Source organism: Alligator mississippiensis, chromosome 9 (genome assembly GCF_030867095.1).
Source record: "Alligator mississippiensis isolate rAllMis1 chromosome 9, rAllMis1, whole genome shotgun sequence".
In the NCBI taxonomy this organism is placed as follows: domain Eukaryota; kingdom Metazoa; phylum Chordata; order Crocodylia; family Alligatoridae; genus Alligator; species Alligator mississippiensis.
Window position 1 is genome coordinate 430325 of NC_081832.1, and position 12259 is coordinate 442583.

Below are 12259 nucleotides of genomic sequence, written 5' to 3' on the forward strand. Positions count from 1 at the left end.
AACAAAACCCGGCACACGTGGTAGCAAACGTGTTCCTCCTTGCGCTTGGGGGAGAAAGGAAGCGGGCTGCTCGAGAGGCATTCAGGAGGATGAGGAGCACCAAGAAGCTGTCTAAATTAAACAGCCACTTGTAACATCTAAACAACAGGCGATGCCGGCAGGGAGAGCGGAGACCGGGCGACGCGGGCCGCATTCCAATCAGGGCTGGAGCCTGCGGCACGCGGCATCGCCGTCCGAGCGCCATGCTGGCTTTGGCCGGAGGAGGGGCAGGTACAGGCTCCCCGCCCCAGGGCTCGGTGCTGGGCGATGCGATTGAGGGCTGCAGCGAGGCCCATTAGAGAGGTCAACGTCCCCCAAGAAGCTGCGTCTGCTCGGCATCGTCGGCAGCCCCTGCTCACTCGCACCCCAGGCCTGAGCTGCCCCTTTCCTGGGGACTGGTGGCGCTGTGCTCATGTAAGTGCAGCGCGGGCAGCTGGCCCTGCGGCCCCCTGCGCACCCATGGCCTTGGGGTAAGCTTCATAGTTTCTAGGGCCGGAAGGGACCTGAACAGATCATCCAGTGCGACCCCCTGCCCCGGGCAGCAACGAGTGCTGGGATCATAAGAGGAGAAAACTTCCTGCCTCATCAGCTTCCAGCCCCAGAGCCAGACTCCCAGCCGCCCTCCCATGACCCCCACGGTGTCCTCGGCGTGCCAGGGGCACGGGCGCCTGCCTGGAGCCACTGCGCGTGTCTGTGTGACCGCCCGCCCTGGCATCCGCCTGCCAGTGGCCCGCGTGGTGGCTGCATCCGTGTGCGGTGCCTGGTGTGTGTCCCCGTGTTCCCGTGTCTGCTCTGCTGCATCTCCATCCCTCCCGCCTCGTGCTGGCCCGGGACGGGCATCTCGCTGGCTCTTTCCGGTGCAGGGAGGAGCGAGAGACCCGGCTGCTCCCCTCGGCCCCAAAGCAGGGGCCAAGAAGGGAGGCTTTCGTTTGCCAGAGTGAGCATGTGGGTCCATCACGCTCCCAGCGCTGGTGTGGGGTTTGGCCCCCCAAGTGTGAGGAGCGGGCACCGGTGCCCCGCGTGGAGAGACTAGGGAGCGGAGCAGTCGCCGGGATCTCGGGGGAGGCTCAGCCCGTGCTCCTGCCTCCCCGCTGGACCCGGGCGAGCACACCGACTCGCAGGGAAGGTAGCGGCCCAGGCCCTGCGCTGGCTGCCGTGCCGCAGGAGGGCTGTCAATCCTGACCGGCCGAGCTGGGCACAATTGAAAATAAACCTAGCAGCAAAACAATGAGGCCTGCACGGAGAGGTCGGGGGGGGCACGATGCTGCGCTCCCCCACGCCGGCCCTGGCCCCTGCGCGCGCGGAGGCTGCGGATGCCAGATGCTGCCCGGCCCAGGGGCCCCTCTCGCTGCAGCAATTGGCTTTTCCTCCCCAATTATTCTGATGGAAGAGGATTTCTGTTTGTGCCGCAAAGACCAGAGGACAAAGCGAGCGGGTGGGCGGCTACCGGAGGCGCAGGCAGCCATATGGCAAGCGAAGCGCCGTCTTGGGCTGCAGCGTCCGCCGGGGCCTGGGGCAGGGCACGGAGGCAGACCCTGGCGAGGCTCGGGCCCGGGCAGAGGCCAGTCGGTGCCGACAGGGGCTGCCTGGCCGAGCGCACGCCTGCACGGGTGTATGTGCCGACACGGGGCAGGGGCTGGGTCGTGACGGGTCTGCCCTTCTCTCTCTCGCCTGCCTGGGCCGGCACCTCTGCGCCACGGTGGGAGCCCCTGGCTAGCGCTGGTTCGAAGGGAGCCGGCAACCTGCGGCTGGAGGTGATGCGCGAGTGCCGCCCGCGGGCCGTGCCCGACCCGCTCCAGGCGGTGCCTGCAGAGCGCTCGCGCCCGAGGCCCCTCGCCCTGGCCCTTGGCAGCGTCCTGGCTTCGTCCTGCCTCCTTGGCCCTCGGTGCCTCCCTCTTCCCCCAGCCCCAGCTCCGCTCTGCCTCCCCCCCCCCCCCCGGTATCAGCCCGGTGACTGAACGCTGTAATTTATTCGCGCCTCTCCTCCTGGTAATTTATCCCTTGTTCTCTGCGCTGTCTCCTATTATTTAATTCTGCTGAGCGCTTTGCGATGCCGTGCATGCGAGCGATGCCGAGCACAATGAAATCAGATCACATTGTTTGACTTGTCGGCTGTCCACGTTCCCAGCCCCAAACGCTGGGTTGGGGGTGTTGCATGGGGCCTGGGCTGGGCAGCATCCTGGGGCCAGGGCAGAGCGCACGGGCATCGTGCTCCCCCAGGGGCTCGCAGCCCCTTGGCGCCGGGGCTGATGCCATCGATGGTGTGCGGGGTGCAGGACGGGCAGCGTCTGCCTCCTCCCGCAAGCAGGGGTGAGGGCCCGGGGGATGATGCCCTGCTGGTCTGCCCATCTCCAGCCGGTCACGCCACAGAGCTCCCTGCTCCAGCCCTTGGCGTTGCTGGGTCTGGCACCAGACGAGCCCAGGGCACTTCTGGTCTGCGAACACGCTGAGCTCGTGTTGTCTCTGGCTTGCGCGTGCAGTGCTCCTGCCCTGCCGGAGCCCTGACCAGGGCGATGGCTCCCGGGGAGGGGTGCCTGGCTGGGGAAGGGCTTCAGCACTGTTCACTGCCAGCGGGGCTGGGCGCTGCAATGGGCTCTGTCGGTCCTGGTGGAGGATGGTCTCTGGAAACCCCTCCACGCGGGAGTATGGGCAGAAGCCTGGCCAGTGCCCCACAGCCATTCACACCCCTCTCTTGCCGTGTCCAGGTATGCCATCGACCGCAGCACCGACCTGGAGAGTATCTTTGACATCGACGCCAACACCGGTGCCATCATGACCGGCAAGGTGCTGGACCGCGAAACGGCCGGCTGGCACAACATCACGGTGCTGGCCATGGAAGCAGGTGAGGCGTGGCGTGGGGCGGGCAGTGGGGGCTGCCTTGCAGCTGGGGTGGGGACAGCTTTGCCCACGGGCGTGGAAGTGACCGGGCGGGAAAAAGCTGGCTGCGGTGCAGGCTGCGAGAAGCCGGAGTCTGACATCTCCCCAGACAGCCTAAAAATACTCCTCCTGACTCATGCATTAATGAGGGAGCCGTGGTCGGGCGGTGCCTTTGATGAACACTAATCAAAACCCATGTTGGCTGCGCAGCCGTGCCACCAGCCATCCCCGCGCTGCTCGTTTGCTGCGTTTGCACCTGATGAGATGCCTCTGAGGCTCCCGGGAGCCCGTGTTTACATCGTGCGCTTCCTCCTCCTTTCGCTTCCGTCCTGCCGCTGGATTCGGCACACGGGCGGCGGGGACGCGGGCGCCTCCTTGGCTGGCCGGGCAGCGCTCGTCTCCGGAGTGGCAGGTGGCACCGCGGGGCCTGGGCGTCGGCAGGAGGCTCCACGCGGCTCTCGCGTGGCTGGAGACGGGCTGGGCCCAGGCGTTCCCCTGCCAGGCACAGCTGGGTCAGGATCTGGGGGCTTCCTGCGCCAGGCACTGGCCGTGGCGGAGGACAGCTCTCCTCGCCCCTGCGTGCTCGGGCTGTGGGGGGCTGCCCGCGGGGTGGGCGGCTGGAGGAAGGGTGAACCTGAAGGGCCTCTGGGAGGTCTGGAGATGCCCCTGCGTTTGCTGCCTTGGGCCTTTGCAGGCTGTGGGTGGTGGCATCTCTTCTGCTGAGGCACTCCTGGCACCCGCGCCAGGCCTCCCCAGGTGTGCACAGCCTGCTCCTCTGCGCTCCAAAAAGCCAGCGAGGGAACAAGTGCCCCAGCCGTCGCACGAGCCCCTGCGCGAGACGAATCCGTCGGCTCCCTCGCCGGGGCCTGGAGGACTGCGGGCAGCGCGGGGAAGAGCTGGCAGGCGGCGGAGAGGATTTCTGAGCGTGCCTCTTGATGCTCCTCTGCTGCTGCTCCCCGAGAGGGCTGGCACACTCTGTTCCACTAAGAGGAAGGCGCTTTTTGTTGGTGAATAAATATTCAGCACGGTGGCAGGTAGAGAGGGAGCACCTGCCTCGTGGGTGAATACAGATGAGCTGGAGAGAGAGCCAGACGCCACTCTGGAGAGGGAGCGTGGACGGAAAGATACTGAGATGTGGGAAGGGCAGGGAGCGGAGCCGCTGCGCCAGGTTGGCTTGGCGCTCGGGCCCGGGCACCGAGGACAGGCTGCGCCGCGGCAGCCAGGACGTGCAGCACGGAGCACCTGCCTCGGGCAACCTCGCTCATCGTCTCGTGAAATGTCTGCTCGGGAACCCTGGCTGCAAAGCCTCCGCCCGGCCCTCCGGTCCCAATGGGCCGTGCTCCCTTCCGGGCTTCGCGTGCGCTGCGTGCCGGTCCCGTCTCCTCGCCTTCCCTTCCCTTCCCTTCCCTTCCCCGTGGGATAAGGGGACGTGCGAGCTGGCAGGCAGGTTCAGGACCGCTCGTCTGCAAGGAGCCCTGGGCGGGCGTGCCCGTCGCAGTGCTGGGGCCGGGGCGGGCTGCCGACATCGGGCTCGAGCAGAATCGTCCCCCGCAGAAGTCGTGCTCATCCTTTCTACTTCACTTAGAGAAAGAAAAGAACAAACCCTTGGTCCTGCTGCTCACGGAGGCTTTGAATCAGCTGCTCCTGGGGAATGAAAAGAAAATAAATAATAATAGTGCCAAAAAAGAAAAGGCTTTGATTAACCATGGCCGTTCAGCTGCCGGGTAGGGGGCCGGAGAGATTACCCTCGAAGCACGCTTCTCCCCGTAATGTATGCACAGGCCCTGGGCTCGTTATGTGCAGCCCAGCAGGTTTTTCCCAGTAAGACAATGGATCTGACCCTTTGGCTTTCCCCCACGGGCTCTTTCCGCTGGCGCTGAGGGGATCGCGGCTTTGCCAAGCGGTGGGGAACGGGGCCAGCGCCTCCCTGCTTGCCCGCCCCTCAAACGGGGCAGCGCGGATCGGCCTCCAGCGCCGCGGCAGACTCGGCCCGGCCGCTCCCACCTGCCCGGCGCAGTCCCCGCCGTTCGGGCCTGGCGCCTGGGCGCCGATCCCCTGCAAGAGGCGACGAGGGCGTTTGCAAAGGCGGGGGGCACACGTTGGCACTCTCCCGAGGCCCAGGGCCCTCGTGGCCTGGGGGCTTGGCGTTGAGGGCAGCGGCACTTTGCCGCACCGGCTGGCGCGGGCAGCGTGTTAGCGGGGAAGCTGTCATGCCGCGGCGCTGTCGTGCGCACCGACTGACACTTGATGGGTCCGGGCAGGCCTTGGCAGCGCAGCAGGGCTGCGTGTCCAGGCTGCTTGGCTGCCCGTGCTGGTACAGGCTGTTCCCTCCGCAAGGGCACGGCGGCGAGGGCGGGCAGGGAGCGGGCCACGGCGGAGGGGGCGCTGGCGACGCCGAGCGACTCGTCTCTTGCAGCAAACACGAGGTGACAAGAATCAGAAGGAAAATATTTATACACAGCAGCTCCGATTTGGGAACAAGGCAGTGAATGCTGCAGTTCCCCTCCAGCAGGGAGGCTGTCAGATCCGATTACTCCGGGAGCCGGGGAGATTCGTTAGTATGCCGACTTCCCCCCATCACCCAGTTCTGACTCATGCATTTTAACTGTCCAGACGTTCCTTCCAGTGACATTATCCTTAACGTTTTGTAATCATGAAATATTAATGACTGATATTGAATTTAAAGTACAATTTATGTCTGAATTCTCTGGTGGAAAGGGCAGTTGTAAAGGTAAGGCCTTCAAAGTGACAGAAGGAGTTTCAGCGCGGGGCCTCGGAGCAGATGACAGGCTGGAGGCTGGTGGTGACAGGCTGTGGCAGCCGGGTGAGCACGGGAGAGGCGGGTAACCCTAACCCTAACCTGGCGCGGGCTCTGTCCTCTGGTACTACTTAAACCAGATGCAGCCCTGGTGTGCAGCCCTCAGGTCCTCGTCCAGGACCAGTCCCATCCTCCATCCAGGCTCTCCTCCCGTCGTTCGGCCGTGTGGGGCACGGGCCCCAGGGGAAGCCCCTTCCAGCCCAGGCGATCCTGCTTGGTGCAGAGCCGGTTTCCTAAAATAACGAGCGCTAGAGTGGATGCTTCTGGGGCGGAGGTTGTCATCAGGTGCTTGGGGGATGCGCCGCTCAGGGGTCTGTGCCTTCCCGGGCCCCACGACGGCTCCCGAAGCAGGAGCTGGCGTGGCGCTCGCCTGTTGCGCGTTGGCTCCTGGACCCTCGTCTGCTCCGGCTGCCAGCAGCTCCGGGCAGGTTTGGCTCGGACCTGGCTGCTGCCCAGCCCCGGTGCTGTGGTCTCTGGAGTGAGCAGCCGGACCCGTGGCTCTCGGGCTCCCGCGGAGGAGACGTCCGGGCCGGCCGCTGGCGGAGCGCCCGGCGCCAGGGCGAGCGGCGCTGCTGCCTGGCGCTGGGCACGCTGTTTGGCCCTGGTAAGTGTGCATCCGGGAGGAGACTTGGGCTTGTTCAGCAAACCTGACCTGGGACCAGCCCCAGCGTTCGCAGAGATAAATCTCCATCTCTCACGCAAGCTGTTTACCTTCCTTGGGCTAATATTAGCGATTCTCTTCCTGTTTTCCTCTTTGCTCATGTGAAATGATGAGGCCTTGACTGCTGTGTCCGCTGCTGGTAATTGAGATGATAAATCTTCCTGCTGGAGACCGGCTTTAATCAGAGCATTGTGTTTGGACGCAATTTAATTACTCTCAAGCCGCTGAGCGAGGGCAGGGCCCGGGGGAGGCGAGCGCTCTCTACACACGATGTGTTCTTACCTGCTGCTGCCACTTCACTTCCACGCGCCCCAGGAGCTGCGGCTGCGGCTCGTCCTCGGAGGGTGGCTGCCCCCGTGTCGTGCGCTGGCAGCTGCGGCCGCGCCGGGAGCCCGTCTTGCATGTGCAAAGGCCCGCTTGTGTAGGCAGCTGTGCTTGGGCTCGCAGAGGGGAAGTGTGGGCGTACGCCCCTTCCAACAAGCCTGGGGCAGCTGGATGCTCAAGTGCTCCATTCGGACCTGCGCCCTGATGCTTGCGGTGGGGTGCAAGTCCCTCCCCTGCGCTTCTGGCCTCGCTGCGATCCTGAATGTCGGCTCTGGGAGTGGCAGCAACGCCCCCGCTTTTGCTTCGTGGCAGGGAGGCCGCTCCCCGGGGCGCTGCCACTTGCCGCAGGACGTGTCGTGTCTCTCGTCAGCACCGTGCTCCGGGGGCTGAGGTCCCCTTGCAAGAATGAGCGCACGCGGCCGCAAAGGGGCCCTGAGCGCACAGCCTGCCTGGACCGCCCTGCGCCCGCATCTGCAGGTGGCGAGGAGGCCCCCGCTCCAGCCGCCCCGCGTGTTGAACGGCGCGGCCATTCCAGCGCTTGGATGTCCGGAGGAGAGAAGTCCTGTTCGAGTGCCGTCCATCTCTGCCGGGCGCAGTCCAGGGTCGCCGGACAGGAGCTCAGTTTGAACTGAAGTCGCAAAGCGTGGCTTTCCTGCCTGCGGGGGCGAGGTGGAGGCGCCCCTCGACACCCACCCCTGCTGCCAAAAGCCTCCGCCTGAAACCTCCAGCGTCCCGCAGCGACAGCTGCCCGCAGTTACATGCCATCGGTGCTGCAATCTGCTGCACGCAGAAAGCGGGGACAGCATGAAATCATTGGGATTTACTGTCTCAGTAAATAGCATGAGGAAAACAACCTGATTAGGTAACTTTGGTTAATTGAACAACAGCTTTTACTGTGGAGTGCGCTTGCTGTCGTGCCTCGGGATCCGGCACTGCTGGGCCCCGGGGCTGGGGCTGGGAATCCCGGGCTCCACGCGCTGCAGGCAGGGCGAGGGTCCCTGCCCACGTGCACCGTGCCATGGGCTTCCCCGAGTACCGCGCTTGCGAGGCGCCCCAGAAGACGACGCGCCCCGCAGACAGCAAAGTCCCCCTGCGGCCGGATTTGTCCAGGGCAGGAAGGGAGCAGAGAGGAGCCGGGGCTCGAGACGTGCCTGCTGCCCGGCAATGGCGCCGCGCAGCCCCGTCCTGGAACCGCGTCGGACTCGACCGGGCTGCGCGTCCTTCCCCTGGTCCCAGGTTGAAGCCGGCAGCTGCCAGTCACGGGCCTGGCGCTCCCTCGCCGCGTTCCCAGCAGCTTGCTCATGCTCTGCGTATTTTCCACCTCTCTTTGCTTGGTCTTTGCAGATTAATGGCATTCAAACTCCTGAAGGAAATGCAGGAAAACGGCATGTTTAATTTTAATTTAGGAACCCGTTTAGGTAGCAGCTTCGTTTCCTCACTGCTGTCAATCAGGTTTTCTCAAGGCTGACATCAATTAGTTTAAAAATATTGAATGTAATTTTGCCTGACACAACATATTGCAGCCACTGCAAAATATAATTTATTTGAGAAGAAGAAATAATTAAACTAATTTGCATGTCAGTCAGCTGAGCGGGAGTACTGTGGAGAGTTGCTGCAATGCAAGATGATGCCCTCCTTTTTCTAACGGAGCATGCTCTCCCCTGGCACGTGCCCGCGAGCCGGCCCGGCGCTGCCCCGGAGCAGGTCTGGTTTTCCGTTGGACTCGGTGTGACGATGTCATACGTCTCTGCCTTCATCTCGCTCCCGGGGATTGCGAGCCGAGGAGACTGAAAACGTGGCTCTTCCTGCCAGCGGGCCCGTGCGCTCGTGAACATATGGATCTGGCTGTGTGGGCCTGGATGCACGTGTGTGCGCATGTTTCTCTGCACACACGGAGCGGCTGTGTGCGGGCGAGGCGTGCTGGGTGTGTTTGGGCCCATGGGTACGTGCTCAGCATCCCGGTTGATCAGGAACGCAGTCCAGCAAAATCTTGATTGCGCTCCAGGCCGTCAGCAGTTCTGTCCGTGCTGCATCCCTTACAGAAGAAATACTGGAGAGGTCTCTCATTAAAACAAAAGGAAGAAAGAAAAGGAATGCATAGGGAATATTCTTTGTAGCTTTGCAACCTGCGCGTAAGGTGCAGGTAGGAGGCAGGAACCAGCTTTGCCTGAACATGTTGCAATGCTGGGCCTTGGAATCGCAATCGCTCGCGGTGCCTTGGCAGTCGGGAGACGCAGAGCCTGCCCCGCTGCCCTGGTCTGCAGAGACCGGCAGCCCCACTGCTAATCTCGCTGGTCCCCGAGAGATGCCAGGGCTGCGTCCCTGTCACTGCCCAGGGCTGGGCAGCAGGCTCGGGCGGCCGTAACTCTTCGGGGGTGCAAAGGCCCTTTGTATGAGGACACTTCAAGGAGAGGCTCTTTTCAGCAGCTGCTTGCAGGGGTGCTTCGGGGGAGCTGCACCCGCGGGCAGGCAGCTGCGGGCATTCAGCAGATGCGTCCTAGCACCATCCTGCACCCTGGGCTCCGATCCCGAGGTGACACGTAGGCCGCGGGTCGCTCTCTCTGATTCTGAATATTGGCAAACGCTGTTTGCAGCCGTCGTCGCGAGGTGGTGAGCCCGGTAGGGACACGGGCTGCTGGCCTGTGCTGCAGGGGCTGCAGCCTGGCTCTGTGGCGTGTGGGTCTTGACCGTGTCTGTGCGGTGTTGGCAACGTGGTATCTCTGCCGGCGCTGCGAGAATAATTTGGAATCAGCCCGGGTGCCCTCAGCGTGTGCTGTGAATAGACCTGGCCAAGGCGAGGGAGAGGAAAGGGAGCCAGACTGGGGGGAAAAGCAGACAGCCCTGTCCTATCTCCCCATCCTTCCTCTCTGCCTTCTCTCATCTCACTCTCCGTCGCTCACCTCGGGGCAGTGCCAGCTCGCTTCAGGATCAAGCAGCAGGGAAAGGTTATCCATCTCGCCGTGGGTGGCCAGGATGGCAACGTGGCACCTTCGGTACCATGGGCTGGACTCGGCCCCTCTGCCTCGCTCGCAGACCGCTGCAGCCAGGACCAGGCGCACCTTTCTCCTCCCCTCCCCTCCCCTCCCCTCCGATTTTCTGCCTCCTTGCTCCCTCCGCCCGGCTGCCTTCTGCTTCCTTCTCCCCGAGAGCAATCCCGGTGCGTTTCGCTGCACTAATGTGCTCTTATAAAATAACAGATTGTTTCTGCCTCTGAGTCACGACTCCTTCTCCCCCAAAACCCCCATCTCATCCCCACACCGTCAGCCGGGGCTCTGGGGAAGGGCTCGGGCTCCCAGCTCGTTCCCATGCTGCGCGAGCGCTGCTCTGCCCCTCTCAGACCGGCGCTAATTTTACCGGCAGGCAGGCAGGCAGGCAGCCGGCTCCTGCTGCAAGGAGAGGAGATGCGGCTCCCTCCCGCCCTGGCCTCGCAGGGCTGTAACCTGCGGGCAGAACAAAGGAGCCAGATGACGAGGGATTTTTCATTTCTGAAAGCACGAGGCGCTTCAGAAAGCAGGAGGCCATCCTGCGAGATTTGGATCGGGCGCGGCACCGTGTCCTGCACGCAGAGAGCTGGCACGGCTCATTGCTGGGCACAGCCTGCGCCTGGAGCCGTGGAGCGCTGGGCTGAGTCAGGCCGTGCCTCGGGGGCGCAGCCAGGAGCGGGGACAGGAGCAGGCAAGGTGGATGGGGCAGGCGGTGGCACCAGCACCTGTGGCGCCGAGCCGGAGCCGGGCTGCCACAGCCGAACCCCCGGGGAGGACGGGCGGAGCCGTAGCGAGAGCCCCGGCTGCACCCACCCTGGCGGGGCGCTGCGGTGCCAGGGCCTGGCCCCACGGAGGGCGGCTATCTCAGGCAGGCCAGAGCCATGGCCCACGGGGCAGACCTGGGAGGTGTTTCTGCTGGGCGTCGTGACCTGGGAATTCCCCACGTGGCCCTGGCAAAGTCTCTGTGGGTGCCTGGGGCGGCCCACGACCCTCCGGGTCGGTGAGCGAGCTTGGGGGCACGGCTGGGCTGGGGCCGGGGCTGGAAAGGCTTTCCCTGCCTCCCCTGTGGCTCGGCACCCCTGGAGCTGCGAGCTGCTCTGGGCTGCAGTGCCACCCCGCTCCCTGCAGTGCCGTGCAGGGGCCAGGCGGCTCGAGCAGCGTGGGATGCGGCGGAGGTGATGCTTCCGGCAGGAGGAGTGAGTCACCGGGGGCTTTTGTGCTGATGCTGTTGGAGGCGCCGCAGCCTCGGGGCCTCGCAGCTCCTCGTGCGAGGCGCCTGCTGGGGCCCGGAGCACACGCGGCTCCCCTGGCGTGGGCCTGGAAACCCAGGGGTTGCTGCTCTGGCCAGCAAGGACCAGGTGTGAGCCTGGCCTCAGCTCCCTGCTGCCATCCGGGGACGAGACCACTGCAGCCCTGCGCCTTTCTGTTTCAGACAACCACTCCCAGGTGTCCAGAGCATCTCTCCGTATCCGCATCCTGGACGTGAACGACAACCCGCCCGAGCTGGCCACCCCGTACGAGGCCGCGGTGTGTGAGGACGCCAAGCCTGGCCAGGTAGGGCTGTCGCAAGCGGCTCTCCGCGGCACGGGGGGGTGGATTCTCGTGGCTGCTCGTGCTGTACTCGGGAAGGGGCTTCGTCCTTGCAGAGCGACAGCTTTGTGCCATTCGTGGCTCCATACTGCTCCTCCTGGACCCTCTGGGGGCACCCGCGGCGTGGGGCTGCGGCGCCGCTCGGCTGGTCCTGCCCCGGCCATGGCTGCTGTGGAGCAGGGTAGTGCAGGTGCCCGAGCAGCCAGGCTGGGTGCACGGCCGTCTCCTGCCACGCGTGTGCCTTTCCCACCATGTGATGAGACCCGAGCTGCGCCTGGCTCTTTGGGAAGGGGTCCGGGTTGAAGCTCCAACCTCTGCTTTCTCTCTGCAGCTGATTCAGACGATCAGCGTCGTGGACCGGGACGAGCCGCAGAGCGGCCATCGCTTCTACTTCACGCTGGTGCCAGAAGCCACCAACAACCGCCACTTCTCACTGCTGGACGTGCAGGGTGAGTCCTCGTGGCTCTCCTCCCCTTCGTGTGACCCAGAGCCGGCACGGCGGGAGGGGGCGCGAGCAACCACCCCCTTCAGAGCTGCCAGCTATGGCAGGGGCTGGGCCCTGGGGCTGCTGCCCTGCCCCAGGCATGGCTCTGGCTGGGGCAGGAGCTCACGGGCAGCAATCGCACCTGGCAGCTGCAGGCTGCACCTTGCACCTCCCACATGGGGACGGATGCTTGGCTCCATGGCTAAGCAACCCTGTTGTCCTTCTGTCCTGCCTGGAGAGCAGGCGTCCCTGCAGCCGGGCACAGACGTGTCGCACGCCCAGAGAAGGCACTAGGTGCCTGCAGGCTTTGCTCCTGGCATCTCCGCCCTGCCAGCTTTGCCGCAGGGGGCAGGGGGAGTCTCTGCCCTCGTTGGCTGTGGCTCCGTTTGGTCTGTGCTCACATGTGTGGTGCTGGCCACGGCTGTGCTCAGTGCTTCAGGGCGGGAGCCCCAGCTCCGCGCTGCTGGGGAAGCCGTCTGCCT

The 12259-nt window shown here is 64.6% G+C and overlaps 1 protein-coding gene across 4 annotated transcripts in view; it reads left to right on the forward strand.

Annotated features, from left to right (window-relative positions):
* Positions 1–12259, forward strand: part of CDH22 (cadherin 22) — a 72639-nt gene that overhangs the window by 49208 nt on the left and 11172 nt on the right. For all 4 annotated transcript variants that reach the window (XM_059713081.1, XM_059713080.1, XM_059713079.1 and 1 more), the window contains exons 9-11: positions 2745–2881; positions 11136–11257; positions 11625–11742. In XM_059713081.1, coding sequence (XP_059569064.1) covers positions 2745–2881; positions 11136–11257; positions 11625–11742 — 377 coding nt within the window. The remainder of the gene's footprint in view (positions 1–2744; positions 2882–11135; positions 11258–11624; positions 11743–12259) is intronic.